The sequence below is a fragment of the Ranitomeya variabilis genome, chromosome 2 (assembly GCF_051348905.1).
Source record: "Ranitomeya variabilis isolate aRanVar5 chromosome 2, aRanVar5.hap1, whole genome shotgun sequence".
Taxonomy (NCBI): Eukaryota; Metazoa; Chordata; class Amphibia; order Anura; family Dendrobatidae; genus Ranitomeya; species Ranitomeya variabilis.
The window spans coordinates 247495352-247511888 of NC_135233.1; the positions used below are offsets into that span (position 1 = coordinate 247495352).

Here is a 16537-nt window from a genome sequence, read left to right on the forward strand (position 1 = left end):
TGAATGGAGCGGAGGTGAGCAGATATCCCCCATTCCCATACACAATGAATGGAACGGAGGTGGGCAGAGATCCCCCATTCCCAGCAGTCCCATACACAATAAATGGAGCGGAGGTGGGCAGAGATCCCCATTCCCAGCAGTCCCATACACAATGAATGGAGCGGAGGTGGGCAGAGATCCCCCATTCCCATACACAATGAATGGAGCGTAGGTGAGCAGAGATCCCCCATTCCCAACAGTCCCATACACAATGAATGGAGCGGAGGTGGGCAGAGATCACCCATTCCCAGCAGTCCCATACACAATGAATGGAGCGGAGGTGGGCAGAGATCCCCCATTCCCATACACAATGAATGGAGCGGAGGTGAGCAGAGATCCCCCATTCCCAACAGTCCCATACACAATGAATGGAGCGGAGGTGGGCAGAGATCCCCATTCCAACAGTCCCATACACAATGAATGGAGCGGAGGTGGGCAGAGATCCCCGATTCCCAGCAATCCCATACACAATGAATGGAGCGGAGGTGGGCAGATATCCCCCATTCCCATATACAATGAATAGAGCGGAGGTGGGCAGAGATCCCCCATTCCCATACATAATGAATGGAGCGGAGGTGGGCAGAGATCCCCCATTCCCATACATAATGAATGGAGCGGAGGTGGGCAGAGATCCCCCATTCCCAGCAGTCCCATATACAATGAATGGAATGTAGGTGGGCAGAGATCCCCCATTCCCATACACAATGAATGGAACGGAGGTGGCCAGAGATCCCCCATTCCCAGCAGTCCCATACACAATAAATGGAGCGGGTGGGCAGAGATCCCTCATTCCCAGCAGTCCCATACACAATGAATGGAGCAGGTGGGCAGAGATCCCCCATTCCCAGCAGTCCCATAGACAGATGTCGAGCGCGTGCTGCATTGCTCTATTAAACGCCCCCATTCTCCAGGAGTCAGTAAACGCCGGTTTCTTGTTGGTAAGGTGCAAACTGTAGCAAACCCTCAGCTGTGACAAGTACCAGCTTTGTACAGTTCTTATGGATGGTAACAAGAATGTTTCTTCTCGCTGACAGCAGAGACCCTGGAGATGACGAGGAAGTGAAACACGAGGAATAGTAGAACGGTGCAAAACTTGTAATGAACAACATGTCTATAAACCCCTTGTTGTGTCCAAGCGCTCACCATCAAAAAGCACCCCCTATAGGCTAATAACAGCGCACCCCAAAACACAGTGTACCCAAATGTATGGCTCATACACAGCACACCCCAATACTGCAAGACGCTGATCTGTGTGCGGTGTACCCCAATACTGCCAGACACTGATCTGTGTGCGGTGCACCCCAATACTGCAAGACGCTGATCTGTGTGCGGTGTACCCCAATACTGCCAGACGCTGATCTGTGTGCGGTGCACCCCAATACTGCCAGACGCTGATCTGTGTGCGGTGTACCCCAATCCTGCCAGACGCTGATCTGTGTGCGGTGCACCCCAATACTGCAAGACGCTGATCTGTGTGCGGTGTACCCCAATACTGCAAGATGCTGATCTGTGTGCGGTGTACCCCAATACTGCCAGACACTGATCTGTGTGCAGTGCACCCCAATACTGCCAGACGCTGATCTGTGTGCGGTGTACCCCAATACTGCAAGACGCTGATCTGTGTGCGGCGTACCCCAATACTGCCAGACACTGATCTGTGTGCGGTGCACCCCAATACTGCCAGACACTGATCTGTGTGCGGTGTACCCCAATCCTGCCAGACACTGATCTGTGTGCGGTGTACCCCAATACTGCAAGACGCTGATCTGTGTGCGGTGTACCCCAATACTGCCAGACACTGATCTGTGTGCGGTGCACCCCAATACTGCCAGACACTGATCTGTGTGCGGTGTACCCCAATACTGCAAGACGCTGATCTGTGTGCGGTGCACCCCAATACTGCAAGACGCTGATCTGTGTGCGGTGTACCCCAATACTGCCAGACACTGATCTGTGTGCGGTGCACCCCAATACTGCCAGACGCTGATCTGTGTGCGGTGTACCCCAATACTGCAAGACGCTGATCTGTGTGCGGCGTACCCCAATACTGCCAGACACTGATCTGTGTGCGGTGCACCCCAATACTGCCAGACACTGATCTGTGTGCGGTGTACCCCAATACTGCAAGACGCTGATCTGTGTGCGGTGCACCCCAATACTGCCAGACACTGATCTGTGTGCAATGTACTCCAATACTGCCAGGCACTGATCTGTGTGCGGTGTACCCCAATACTGCCAGACGCTGATCTGTGTGCGGTGTACCCCAATACTGCCAGACACTGATCTGTGTGCGGTGTACCCCAATACTGCAAGACGCTGATCTGTGTGCGGTGCACCCCAATACTGCCAGACACTGATCTGTGTGCGGTGTACCCCAATACTGCAAGACGCTGATCTGTGTGTGGTGTACCCCAATACTGCCAGACACTGATCTGTGTGCAGTGCACCCCAATACTGCAAGACGCTGATCTGTGTGCGGTGTACCCCAATACTGCAAGACGCTGATCTGTGTGCGGCGTACCCCAATACTGCCAGACACTGATCTGTGTGCGGTGCACCCCAATACTGCCAGACACTGATCTGTGTGCGGTGTACCCCAATCCTGCCAGACACTGATCTGTGTGCGGTGTACCCCAATCCTGCCAGACACTGATCTGTGTGCGGTGTACCCCAATACTGCAAGACGCTGATCTGTGTGCGGTGTACCCCAATACTGCCAGACACTGATCTGTGTGCGGTGCACCCCAATACTGCCAGACACTGATCTGTGTGCGGTGTACCCCAATACTGCAAGACGCTGATCTGTGTGCGGTGCACCCCAATACTGCAAGACGCTGATCTGTGTGCGGTGTACCCCAATACTGCCAGACACTGATCTGTGTGCGGTGCACCCCAATACTGCCAGACGCTGATCTGTGTGCGGTGTACCCCAATACTGCAATACGCTGATCTGTGTGCGGCGTACCCCAATACTGCCAGACACTGATCTGTGTGCGGTGCACCCCAATACTGCCAGACACTGATCTGTGTGCGGTGTACCCCAATACTGCAAGACGCTGATCTGTGTGCGGTGCACCCCAATACTGCCAGACACTGATCTGTGTGCGGTGTACCCCAATACTGCAAGACGCTGATCTGTGTGTGGTGTACCCCAATACTGCCAGACACTGATCTGTGTGCGGTGCACCCCAATACTGCAAGACGCTGATCTGTGTGCGGTGTACCCCAATACTGCCAGACACTGATCTGTGTGCGGTGCACCCCAATACTGCCAGACGCTGATCTGTGTGCGGTGTACCCCAATCCTGCCAGACACTGATCTGTGTGCGGTGCACCCCAATACTGCCAGACACTGATCTGTGTGCGGTGTACCCCAATACTGCAAGACGCTGATCTGTGTGCGGTGTACCCCAATACTACCAGGCGCTGATCTGTGTGCGGTGTACCCCAATACTGCAAGACGCTGATGTGTGTGCGGTGTACCCCAATACTGCCAGACACTGATCTGTGTGCGGTGTACCCCAATACTGCAAGACGCTGATCTGTGTGCGGTGTACCCCAATACTGCCAGACACTGATCTGTGTGCGGTGTACCCCAATACTGCAAGACGCTGATCTGTGTGCGGTGCACCCCAATACTGCAAGACGCTGATCTGTGTGCGGTGTACCTCAATACTGCCAGACACTGATCTGTGTGCGGTGCACCCCAATACTGCCAGACGCTGATCTGTGTGCGGTGTACCCCAATACTGCAAGACGCTGATCTGTGTGCGGCGTACCCCAATACTGCCAGACACTGATCTGTGTGCGGTGCACCCCAATACTGCCAGACACTGATCTGTGTGCGGTGTACCCCAATACTGCCAGACACTGATCTGTGTGCGGTGTACCCCAATACTGCAAGACGCTGATCTGTGTGCGGTGTACCCCAATACTGCCAGACACTGATCTGTGTGCGGTGCACCCCAATACTGCAAGACGCTGATCTGTGTGCGGTGTACCCCAATACTGCAAGACGCTGATCTGTGTGCGGTGTACCCCAATACTGCCAGACACTGATCTGTGTGCGGTGCACCCCAATACTGCAAGACACTGATCTGTGTGCGGTGTACCCCAATACTGCAAGACGCTGATCTGTGTGCGGTGTACCCCAATACTGCGAGACACTGATCTGTGTGCGGTGCACCCCAATACTGCCAGACGCTGATCTGTGTGCGGTGTACCCCAATACTGCAAGACGCTGATCTGTGTGCGGTGTACCCCAATACTGCCAGACGCTGATCTGTGTGCGGTGTACCCCAATACTGCCAGACACTGATCTGTGTGCGGTGTACCCCAATACTGACAGACGCTGATCTGTGTGCGGTGTACCCCAATACTGCCAGACGCTGATCTGTGTGCGGTGCACCCCAATACTGCCAGACACTGATCTGTGTGCGGTGTACCCCAATACTGACAGACGCTGATCTGTGTGCGGTGTACCCCAATACTGCCAGACGCTGATCTGTGTGCGGTGCACCCCAATACTGCCAGACGCTGATCTGTGTGCGGTGCACCCCAATACTGCCAGACGCTGATCTGTGTGCGGTGTACCCCAATACTGCCAGACGCTGATCTGTGTGCGGTGCACCCCAATACTGACAGACGCTGATCTGTGTGCGGTGTACCCCAATACTGCCAGACGCTGATCTGTGTGCGGTGCACCCCAATACTGCCAGACGCTGATCTGTGTGCGGTGTACCTCAATACTGCCAGACACTGATCTGTGTGCGGTGCACCCCAATACTGCCAGACACTGATCTGTGTGCAGTGCACCCCAATACTGCAAGACGCTGATCTGTGTGCGGTGTACCCCAATACTGCAAGACGCTGATCTGTGTGCGGTGTACCCCAATACTGCCAGACGCTGATCTGTGTGCGGTGCACCCCAATACTGCAAGACGCTAATCTGTGTGTGGTGCACCCCAATACTGCAAGACGCTGATCTGTGTGCGGTGCACCCCAATACTGCCAGACGCTGATCTGTGTGCGGTGTACCTCAATACTGCCAGACACTGATCTGTGTGCGGTGCACCCCAATACTGCCAGACACTGATCTGTGTGCGGTGTACCCCAATACTGACAGACGCTGATCTGTGCGCGGTGTACCCCAATACCACCTTGTGCCCCTGTAAAGATGGTCCACACAGGGTGCGCCCAACTTGTCATGTACAATAAGGGTGAACCCCAACCTCACGATACTGACCCCCAGCTGCTCCCTGACCCCCTTACACCACAGTGTCCACCAGCAGCGGCCGCTACACAATACACCCCTCAACGTCTACAAATCTCGCACTACCTGACCTTACTGCGCAGGCGCCGGTCTCCACGCCACACTGCCCGACCATATTGCGGAGGCGTCAGTCCCGCTTCCTCCTTCTCTGGGTTTGACTGACAGCCTTCCCTTTCAGACCGGTCTCACACTGCGCAGGCGCTAGTGGGGATGCTTGCTCATGCGCAGTTCTGTTTAGTAGGCTATCTTATGCTCCCGGTCTTGCTGGATCAGGCTAGACTTCACCCTGCCACTCTACACCGGGGTTCTGCCGCCTAAGCATGGCAGGAGTAGTAGCATACCTCCTCCAAGCAGGAAAGAGGGCCATGTATTGCGCTAAGCCATGGCCCCAACCTTGTCCAGTCGTGCCCCTAGTGGCGTTCGTTAGTGTTTACACCCAAACTATACCAGCAGAACCTGTATGATGAAGTCTGGTCCTTCTCATCTCTTGCGCGTTTCCTGTGATCTCAGCCTGGTGCAAACTATTGCTCGCAAATGCTGCTGCTCTGCCACACGATGGCGCCATTGTGCACACTGTACTGCATACCTGTAATGCTGAACGTGACCACAGGGTGGCAGTGTGGTGCGCACACCGAGGACCCCTCTTCCTGTGCTGGCCCCTGCTCCGGGCGTCTGTGAGTAATGTCTGCCCGTGCCTGTGCCGTGCACTGTCCTCCTGCATTATTACACGTCCTCATGTCTCTGCGGATGATACATTGCTTCCGATTATAACACTTGCTGACAGATCAAGGGCATTGGAGTCACATTGTGGCAGGACAGGGCATTGTGGGACTTGTAGTACTACAAACTCAATGGGCTGTGTTGGAAGAAAGCGCTGGCTCCTCCATTGCCAGAAGGGCTTTCACTAGCCCTGCTCTGCCCTGAGCTGTGGCCTTAGGGATCACAGTCTGTTACCTGTAATAGGATATTACATGAGGTGTTTTCTACGCCGGACGGGACCTTATCCACTAGGCCACATATCTCCTTCCACCCTTCACCCCCTAACTAACAATACCATGTTACATCTATACCATGAAGCTGATTTGTTTTCATTGTAATCTGTGAACCTTTATTCCTTTTTCCAAGTCTGTTCTTTGTTGAATATGAAAATCATTCAATAAAAATTACAATTATTAAAAAAAGCATCATTCAAATACAAAAACACCAGTTATCCTTTCTGTGTAGGTAACGTGCTGATCACTGAGGGTCTGCAGCCCCACTGCCTTACATGAAGCATGCTTGCCTGCCGCTCCATTCATTGTCTATGGGACTGTCAGAGATAGCGAAGCGCTGTTCTCTTATTTTCCCCAGTCACATAGACAATGAATAGAGCAGAGATTGTGCGAACATATATCGTCTTCTCGGGATCTCTGGGGTCCTAGTGGTCGCACCTCCAGGGATCAGCAGATTATCCCCTACCCTATATTGTACAGCGTGCACAATGTGACCATCCTGGAACCACTTAGTAACTAGCTCTACCTATATACAGTATTGTGCAAAAGTTTTAGGCAGGTGTGGAAACAAATGCATCCTGCCTTCTGTCATAGCCAAATATTTCACATTTTGGTCCATTAGTCCAGAGCTCCAGCTAGTTTTCTGCACCCTTGTTCCTATGTTTCCATTACTCTGCAGCGTTCTCGTCACATCTGTGTAAAGCCTTTGCAGTGCTGTACATCCCAGTACGTTGGCATGACGTCTGTCCAAGCAGTAGAGGATTGTGATGGAGGGTCACCGATTTTTCTCTTACAGGAAGCCCCCAGAATGGACCCAGGGTGCAGGCGTTGAAGATGAGACTACCCCGCAGTGTGCTGCTCTCAGGGGCCTCCCTGGCCGTCGGAGTCGCACTTGGTGCAGGTCTGACCAGCTGGAAAGTAAAGGATGACGCTGCTCCTAAGATCCCCCAGCCTCTAATAGTTGAGGCAGCCTCCGATATCTCCCGGCCTCCTTCCTCCAGCATCGCCCGTTTTGGTTTACCCGGGTTGAGTCAGCTCAAAACTCGCCAGTCCCATGTCCTGAGCTATGACCCCAGACTTCGGGGCCCAGCCTGGGTTTTGGAGCAGCTGAATGGTGAAGGGTTACAGGGCAGCGCCAACCGTCAAGACTCAGAATTCACAGAAGACGAGTCTGTGCACCCCTATCACCGGGCTACCAACTATGACTACCGTGGCAGTGGCTATGACCGGGGGCACTTGGCTGCTGCGGCAAATCACAGGTGGAGCCAAAAGGCAATGGACGAGACCTTCATACTGAGCAACGTCTACCCTCAGGTACGGGCATGCTGGGAATTGTAGTTTCTCAACAGCTGCAGGTGCATTTTAGCATCCCGATACAGTCACCCTGCAGAGTGAACCGAACCCTAATTTCAGGTCACTTAAAGCGTTCCTCCACCCTGTTCGTCTTCTGTAAATCCTCAGCACTGACAGCCCTAGTCTGTGCTGCACTCACCTAGGAGGCGTCCTGATTGTCGCTCCTTGCTCCCGGCTTCAGTGCTGGAACAATCGCTGTCAGATCGTATGAGTCCCGCACTGAAGATGCTGCTGAACAGGACACGGCCTGGGTTAGTGCAGCGCAGACTTCAGTGGTCGGTGCTGCGGATTATCAGCACAACGCTATAATCGAGCATTTTTTAGCTCAGTTGCTTTAGGACCACCATAGTGGAGGTACGCTCTAACTGAAGGGTCCAGATCTTGCAGCCATAACAGACTTTTCACATCACAGCAATATGAACGAGGCGTGGGGTTGTCATGTTCTCTTCATATTGGTCGCAGTACCCATCATGTTCCAATGTTGGTGTGGGTAGGTATGGTGGATTTATTTAGCCCCACATTGCCTGGCTGGCTATTTTTCATTTTCTTTCTCCCCTTCTTCCAACAGCCAGGTTCTTTTTTTTTTTTCTTTCCCATCTACAGCATATTATGAGGAGTTTCCCCCACAAGCAGTTAAACTGCAATTAAAAAAACCCACAATTTTTATAGCGTCCACCTTTACTGCTCGATGAGTGAATGTGCTCAGATAAGGTGTTATCTGAGCATGCTCGAGTGCAGAGTATTTTGGCGTGCTCAAATGAATGAGTCTCTGCAGCTGTTAGTCAGCCGCTACACATGCGGGAATGGCCTAGTAAACAGGCAATCCCTACATATCACCTTACCCGGGCACGTTCGCTCATCACTACTCAGTACTGTTTGCTAGTGCCGCGTGTGTAGCACAGCCAGCATCTGTCGGGAATGATGCAGTCTCAGCTTCTGAGCAGGCATCACATATGAAAACACAACATTGTAGCAGTGCATCCAATGTCAGAAAGGGGTTACAGGACATAGATATTGATAAATTATCCCCAATATCAGATCGGTGGGGGTCAGACCCCTGGCAGCCCCCAATGATAAGCATGTAGCTGCTCCCTCTGCATGTGAGAGTATGTGGAGCCAGCACAGCGCCATACAGTCTAGTGGCCGTTCTTGGGTATTGCAGTTCAGCTCCTTTAGCAGTAAACGTGTCAACACTTTTACAAGGGACGGTTCGACATTAGGAAATCTGTGAACGCAGTTACCAAGTTTTGGAAAAACCTATTTTATCCCCACATGCGCTGCCCATATAGTAATTTGGCTTACTGTAGCACCTGTGCTGTCTATAGATTTTCCAATGAGCTCCCAGCAGATCCTTTGATGAAATTTTGGAAAAATATAAAAGTATAAATGACCAGGCTTCAGTCATGTAGGTGTATATAGCACTATGAAATCATCAAAGTGGAAGATCTCCAACTATTGCAAAACTTCTAACGTGCTGGGTGTTGTAGTCCACTGCTGTAGTTATTGTTGTGGGTATTGACTTGTGCTATTTTTTTTTTTTTCCTTCCCCAGAACCCAAATCTTAATCAGTATGCCTGGAACAACCTGGAGAAATACTGCCGGGGCCTGTCCAGGAGGAACAAGAATGTGTACGTGTGCACCGGACCCCTGTTCTTACCAAAGTGAGTCATGTGACGACGAGACGCTGATGGATCCCGGGGGAACCTAGCGCTCATTCCTCTCTCTTTACAGAATGGAAGCGGACGGGAAAATGTACGTGAAATACCAAGTCATCGGTGCCAACAACATCGCTGTCCCTACGCACTTTTTCAAGGTGGTCGTCCTAGAGAAGCACAATGGAGAGATAGAGCTGCGGCCCTATGTGATGCCCAACTGCCCCGTAGACGTAAAGACCCCCTTGGAGCACTTCTTGGTCCCAATAGAGAGCATTGAGCGCGCCTCGGGGCTGCTGTTTGTTCCTAACATTCTGAAGGGCTCGAGTAACTTGAGGGCCATCACGGCTGGAGGCAAATGACGTGGGACATGGGGGTAGTGAAGGCAGCGCGGACCAGTCTTGTCTACTTTCTACAGGGAGGTCTATGGACAGGTGAATAGAATTAGGAGACATCCAGCAGAATCTAATACATTTATTGATCACTTGCTTGGTTCATTATATACAATGTCCGCAGCACTCAGGCTGCCCGCCATTCCTCAGCTCTCCTCGGAATCATGACCGGCATGTTCTAGTCTGGGTTTTAATGCGGTGAGTGAGATCAATATGGCTTCCTAGACAGAGGAACAAGAAAGAAATAGTGTTAAAATAAACTTCCAAGAAATACTTTGATTCCATCAATTGTGAATGCTTTCTGCCACTGGGGCTACAGGACAGATATCAGCAACATACAGCGATATATCAGCAAGTGAGTGGGGGAGCAGTGCGACAAGCACATTGCCAAAAGTCAGATCATCTGGACTTTTTGGGACTTGTTTGCTGGTCAAAGGGCCCCCCCCATTTACTTGCCCTATGATCTTTGGTCAAGCGACCCCTGGAGTGTAACCCCAGCCTAAAGAGGGGTTCGCTCCCTGTAAATAGTGCAATTGGTAGGAGACGGTCTAACCACCATCCAATTATGAAACATAATGTGCAATGCAGCCTCTTCTGATTTTTAAAACCAACAGCGCCACTCAGTGACCGTAGGCCGTGTCCGGTACTGCAGCTCAGACCTATGAAAGTGAATGGCCAGAACTGCTGCAGCACAGTATCTATTGCAGAAATAAGAAAAGGGCCCTCTACACTTATGAGCTATAGTGCGAGTTCATGACGCACTTTGTGTGCAGACGTGGATCTACCAACCTCTGTCCTGATTGTGCGACTGCCCTGGCCTGGACACGTGTTTAGGTAATGGTTGAACAAGATGCCCGGTTCGTCTATGTCCAGGTTCTGGTCACTGTCCACGCTGGCTTCCAGTCCTTGAAGTCCACCAAATACAATCAAAGCATGTCTGACAACATATCAGAAGATAAATGTCACTGATGTGAAGTAGCAGAAGGAAATACTCATCACAAAAGTGCTTAAAACTGAAGAAACACCGAGCGGGAAGAATCAACAATAGAATCGCAGTGTCCTGCATGAAGCATAAGTGGCAGTACTAATAAATCTCTGTAGGACGGAGGCACCCGATGTCATTTACCACATCCTAATGTGTGTACCCAAAAATTATAAAGGCTCTAACGATTACCGAAAACCTGGCAGCGTCACCTCCTCCACACTGGTCCCTCGTTCTGAGGTTCCGATCGTAAGGTCATAGCTGTCCTTAAAGGGGCATTCTGTGAAGACCGCACCTAAGATACAGAGCAGTGTGAATGTGACAGGACACGACAGACATGAGATTAGATATGAAGCCTCATACTCACTGAGGCATGATGCCAGCCTCACTCTGTACCCCCAGTATATGCCATCTTCTAGCCTCGGATGATGCGGCGACACCACAATTCCTTTTTTAACTTTTTGATTTAAAAAAAAAAAAAGATAACATAATGAAAAGTCCAGATATAACAACAAATATGTAGGATGATTAATGTAGGAAAAGCTGAGAATTATATACATTAGACAGTTGGCAATGTATATTGTATTAGCTATGGCTCCCGGGAAACACTGTACACCGATAGGGCAGAACATTTCATTTAAAGGTTTTTCCAGTGCAGAGAAATTATCAATCAAGATGCTGTTATCTAGAATCTTCTCTGGACAACAGCTTTATCTCCCTCCCTAGCGCAATATTAAAGAGAGGTGTCCGGCGCTGTTCACATTTGCACTGGGAGGCGCGCGAGGCTGGTGTGTCTGCACTTACTGCTGGGACGCACGCACGAGTCCTGGCACCATGTCATCTGCTTGCTCACCGCCTGACAGATGGGGAAGCGAGGGGCCTACAAACTCCTTTAGGGTATGTACACACATTGCTACATTTTCTGAAATCCCACGCACATGTTGCTTATTTTTTCCTTGTAGATTTGAAGCAGTTTCATTAATATTTTCAGGAGTTTTCACCCATTCTAATAAACAGGAAAACACAAACAGGCTAAAAACATGCATATTTTACACAGTTTTTCCAGCAGAATTTTCTGTTGCAAATAGTGAACATGTGCACATAGCCTTGGTTAAAAGGAGCTTTCCAGTGTTAAAACCAGTGCCACTGTTAGCAATGGGCTTGGTCTGTATTGTATCTCTTCTTCAATTAATGATGGGGAAAAGGAGGAAGAAACTACCTAAATCTGTCACTTTTTTTTTTTTTTTTTACAGGCTAAACACTAAGATGATGAATTGAGTATCTAACAAGTCTGACAGATACAGAGAGAATATTATATATACATTTTATTTAATTTTTTTTTCTATTTATTTCGCACACATAATAAGTTACCAGTCTGCATCTGTACGGTGACTCTGACTCCAGGTTGTAGCTGCTTGTCGATCTGCACCTCCTGCAAAGGCATAAGATGTACTGATAGCTCTGACCAGCATTTACTCCTAGCAGACGACATACAGTCACCTATAGTAGGTGTCTCTGTACCTTCCATGTCCCACAGTTCACAAATGACCCTTTTCTGGCCTTGGTGGGTCGATCTACTACAACTCCTTCTCTGTACTTAGACTCTTCATCCGATCTCACATGATGAGGACTGTCCAGAGGATTCAGGAGCCCTAGAAGGGGTTAACATACAGAATGATGAAGTCACTGCAAACGCCCCAAGATAGACCCCAATATCACCTAGATATTGTGTAACTACCTGCAAACTGCAGATCCGGATGTTTGGGGAAGAAGTATTTTCTTAAATACCTATGGAGGAAGAGACGAGCGTGAAGCACATCACACAAGTGAGCTGTACCGACGGTGACAAGACGGCCGACTAGAAGACCATTTCCCGGAGATCTGTACTCACTGTGGACACTCCAGGTACTGGAGTAAGCGCGCCATTTGCACACAGGCGTTGCCTTTTTTGCCGACCCCCTCAAACTCTCCCTCCGTGCTTCTGCAATTCAGAGTGCATCAGATGAGAACATATCGCATTAATCATTGACCGTCTTCGCTCTCACCCTCAGATGCGATTACGTACTTTGCTCCTTCTCCGGTCTCATCAAATATCACTATCTCATCCACACAAAAAATGGCGCACGCCCGAGCGATCTGTCCAGCCAGGTACGTACGCAGCTCCAGTGACTGGGCGTTATCCATGATGGAGCCAGGTAATGCCACACTCACTGTGTAGGGACGACCTAAGAAACACAATCAAGAACGCCGTCATCATCCATGCTCGGATACGCAGTGCTGTTGTGACACTACATCACCCAGCATGTCTTAACATCTGGAAGACTAGACTTCACCATTAAACAGCCACTGACTGTACCGTGTGATTCCTCCTTCTCTTCTTCCTTCTCTTCTTCCTCCTGTTGCACTTTCTCAGCTTTTCGCTGTTTCTGTACATGCTTCATCTCCAACTGCTTCAGCAACTTCGACTCCTTCCATTTTTTCAGCAGTTCTTTTCCTGCAATTTGCAAAGTTTTTCAGGTAGTTAAGACTCCTATAAAGGACACGAAGGAGGTGACACACGAGGGACGGGTCATACTTTGTGCATTATATTTTCTCCAGTCTCTTTTCTCCTCAGATTCCTGGAAAAGAAAAAAAAATAATTAAGGCTAGAGCTAAGGGAAATCCATTATAGCCGCTTGTTCCAGGGTCTGAGCAGGACACAGAGTCCAGGAGACCCAAACAGGGAATCCCTGGGTCATGCTCCATCCCCCGGCACAGCACAGTATGATCCTGTCCATCTCCATCAACCCCAAAAGCATTGAATAAAGCGAGCGTTTCATGCGCATGTGTGACCATCTTTATATCCAAGCCATACATGGGACCCCTGTTCCCATGATCAGTGGGGGTCCCAAGATCACCCATGGACAGATGATCAATAATATTCATGGACTAACCCCTGTATTTACTCTGCAAAAACATCAGCAATTTGCTGTTATACTTTGTGTGTCAGTTCCTCACCACTCTCTGCTTGCCGTCAGTGAAGGTGGATGATACTGGTTTACAGCCAGAGGGTCAGTATGGGTCCTATACCTTATAGCTGAGGGTTTTCTTTTCCTACCAGTTTACATCATTTTCCATTCAGCCGTTCGTGAAACATGGTGCCAGTACGGACAGGGGATGTCAGCACCAGCTGCAGGTCCCCAGAGCAGAACACATCGCCCTGCAGGATTGTATAAGGCTGGGGAGATCAGGTCAGAAGATCCGCGGCCGGATGCAGACAGCATGGTCTGTTTATGGACCGTGGTTCATAGGTGCCTGAAATACCATCAAGACAGGAGTTTGTCCTGTGCCCCCTCTGATCCCGAGGATAAAGGCTACTCCGGAGTTGTGGCTCATACTCACAGCTGAGGGTTTGCTACACAGGCTGGGAGCTTCTCCAATAGTTGCAGGATTTGTTCACCGCTTTAAAACACATTTACAATGGGCCCAAACTAGAGGGAAAATAATGATTCTCATCCACTCCAGTGCTGCTCCTCCGTATCTTTACGGTCCTCCCCCACTCCTATCCTTCCTGCTTCTTCGGGCAGAGGCATCAGATGACCGCTGCAGCCAATTAATAATCCTGATCAGCTGCAGCCTTCACGTACAGGCTGATGAAGGAGCAAGGAGACCGGTGGGAGACAGAGTGCCCAGGGGTCCGGCCTCAGTCCAGCCAGTATAGATTGTAAGTGGTGGGAGAAAAAAATGTGTTTTATAGTAACGGAAACCCCTCATATCACAGTCTGAAGCATTTATCTCCTGGGCACTGGATGGGTGATAAACCCCAAACCATATGCAAGATTGTGACAGGATGGGTTTCAAAACCAGGGTGCGTTACCCCTTTTTGATAATGGTTGCTAAATCAATAAGGAAGCCCTCCACCGATCTGACACACTGGATTAACCCATTATTTCCCAGGCGATTGTCCAGCCTGGATACAAAGTAGCAATCCTTCAGCTGTGAGATGCGCCTCACCATGGAAGCAGAGGGAACTACAAATCCATGAACTCCCAGCAGAGGAACAGCAGCCAGTGATAACAGTACATGCAGGATGTGGAACTACAACTCCCAGCATGCAACTCTCACATCCTGCGCTTTATCTAAGTGCTCGTACAGACTATGATGCCTAAACCCGAGCCACCCGTGCCCGCGCACATGTCCTGAGTGCAGGATGATGAGAGTTGACGTCAGGACTCCTTATCCCCGATTACTACCCCCTGTAGTCCTCCTCACCAGCAGCAGCCTCGGCCTCCTCTCCGCCATGTCTGCACCCACGTGTGGCCAGCACTTCCGCTTTCAAGGATTCCCTTAGCAACCGCCGGGTTAGCCTGGCCGCTGCTGCCCTCCTGTGGCCGGCGTCTGACACTGCAGCCAGTGTTTGTCCAGGGGGCTGATGGGAGGGGCTGCATTTCCCAAAACCTGAAATGTGTCCCCAAATCACTCATTAATGTCACCCGCAGAAGCAGTAGCCAGAGGCCAATATGGGTGCCAGGCACTGATGCCAACATGAGCCCCAGCTACAGGCCTGGGGAAGAAGCATTGTGAGTTCAGCTCTGCAGCTCTCTCTGTAATGCCGCCCTTCTGCAGTGTGATGCCAGACTTGGTATAATATTGGGGAGAAATGAGTCTCTCCTTACTGTCATATAATATGGTACAAGTCTCAAGTGTGGCATCAAGACGATACAACAGGCGCCCTCCTTCCAATGGCGTCCGACCACTATGGTGACGGCCTAGCGCTAACACCCAGTGCGTGACGACTGGCATTACTGAAAAGCATGGCCGCTTTCTGCCAGACACAGCGCCACGCCTGCCTATAGATTGTTTCTGGTCTTACAGCTCCATAGAAGTGAATAGGGCTGACCTGCAGTACCGCACACAACCTGTGAACAGGGGTGGCACTGTTTTGGGTAGAAAGAAAGTCACGCTTTCCTGAAAACTAGATAAACCCCTTCACCGCCTAGTGATTTTCTGTTTTTGCGCTTTCGTTTTTCCTCCCCTTCTTCCCAGAGCCATAACCTTTTTCTTTTTCTGTCAATAAGTATGAAGGCTTGTGTTTTGCGGGACGAGTTGCACTTTTGTTTGACACCATTGGTTTTAATGGAAACGGGAAAACAATTCCAAGTGTGGTGAAATTGCAAAAAAAAAAATGCAATTCCACAATTGTTGTTTGGGTTTTTAATTTACCATGTTCACTATATACAAAAACTGACCGTCCATTAGGATTCCCCAGGTCAGTACGAGTACAAAGACACCAAACATGTCTAGGTTCTCTTTTATTTAAGTGGTGGAAAAAAATCTCGGGACAGTCATTTTCCCAGACCCATAGCGTCCCCGTCTTTCGGGATCCGGGGCTGTGTGAGGGCTTATTGTTATTGATACCACTTTTGGGTAGATACGATGTTTTGATCGCCTCTTGTTGCATTTTATCGCAATTTTGATATGGTAAAAAAAATGTAATTCTGGCATTTTGATTTTTCTCCGTTACACCATTTACCGATCTGATTAATTATTTTATATTTTGATCGGACATTTCTGAACACAGCGATACCAAATATATGGGTTTTTTTTGGTTTTTTTAATTCTTTCATTTTCAGTGGGGCAAAAGGGGAGGGGGGGTTTGAAATTTTGTGTCGCCTGTGCACATAGCTACATGTAGCAGTAATGCTTATCTGCTATGAATGCCGGCCACAAACCGGCATTCATAGGAGATTCACAATGACAGCCACGGGGGTCTTCTGCAGACCCTCAGCTGTCATGACAACCCATCAACGCCCCACTATCATGTGACGGGGCACATCTGCCTCTGGCCAGGACCTGTGAAGACCCCTTTAGGGGTT

At 50.0% G+C, this 16537-nt stretch overlaps 3 protein-coding genes across 7 annotated transcripts in view; 1 reads left to right on the top strand and 2 right to left on the bottom strand.

Annotated features, from left to right (window-relative positions):
* Nucleotides 1–5452, bottom strand: part of SNAPC4 (small nuclear RNA activating complex polypeptide 4) — a 64333-nt gene extending 58881 nt beyond the window's left edge. Inside the window, exon 1 of one of the 2 annotated variants that reach the window (XM_077284474.1) lies at nucleotides 5378–5452. In XM_077284474.1, coding sequence (XP_077140589.1) covers nucleotides 5378–5426 — 49 coding nt within the window. In that variant the 5' untranslated portion in view covers nucleotides 5427–5452. Of the gene's footprint in view, nucleotides 1–5284; nucleotides 5300–5377 lie in introns of those variants that run through there. The other variant, XM_077284475.1, reaches the window with a different exon arrangement.
* A 415-nt stretch (nucleotides 5453–5867) lies between these two features.
* ENDOG (endonuclease G) lies at nucleotides 5868–9977 on the top strand. Its single transcript, XM_077284486.1, has 4 exons — nucleotides 5868–5985; nucleotides 7100–7617; nucleotides 9208–9317; nucleotides 9388–9977. Exons 2-4 carry the CDS (start codon nucleotides 7138–7140, stop codon nucleotides 9668–9670), a joined length of 873 nt encoding a protein of 290 aa, XP_077140601.1. The 5' UTR covers nucleotides 5868–5985; nucleotides 7100–7137; the 3' UTR covers nucleotides 9671–9977.
* The window catches only part of SPOUT1 (SPOUT domain containing methyltransferase 1), a 51104-nt gene continuing 44334 nt past the window's right edge, over nucleotides 9768–16537 (bottom strand). The window contains exons 1-12 of one of the 4 annotated variants that reach the window (XM_077284477.1): nucleotides 14934–15062; nucleotides 13258–13300; nucleotides 13039–13176; nucleotides 12748–12907; nucleotides 12574–12663; nucleotides 12421–12470; nucleotides 12204–12334; nucleotides 12054–12114; nucleotides 11050–11139; nucleotides 10875–10977; nucleotides 10490–10637; nucleotides 9768–9921 (exon numbers count right to left, since the gene is read on the bottom strand). In XM_077284477.1, the coding sequence (XP_077140592.1) occupies nucleotides 9847–9921; nucleotides 10490–10637; nucleotides 10875–10977; nucleotides 11050–11139; nucleotides 12054–12114; nucleotides 12204–12334; nucleotides 12421–12470; nucleotides 12574–12663; nucleotides 12748–12907; nucleotides 13039–13176; nucleotides 13258–13300; nucleotides 14934–14963 (1119 nt within the window). In that variant the 5' untranslated portion in view covers nucleotides 14964–15062 and the 3' untranslated portion in view covers nucleotides 9768–9846. Of the gene's footprint in view, nucleotides 9922–10489; nucleotides 10638–10874; nucleotides 10978–11049; nucleotides 11140–12053; nucleotides 12115–12203; nucleotides 12335–12420; nucleotides 12471–12573; nucleotides 12664–12747; nucleotides 12908–13038; nucleotides 13177–13257; nucleotides 13301–14063; nucleotides 14233–14675; nucleotides 15063–16537 lie in introns of those variants that run through there. The other 3 variants (XM_077284478.1, XM_077284480.1, XM_077284479.1) reach the window with 3 other exon arrangements.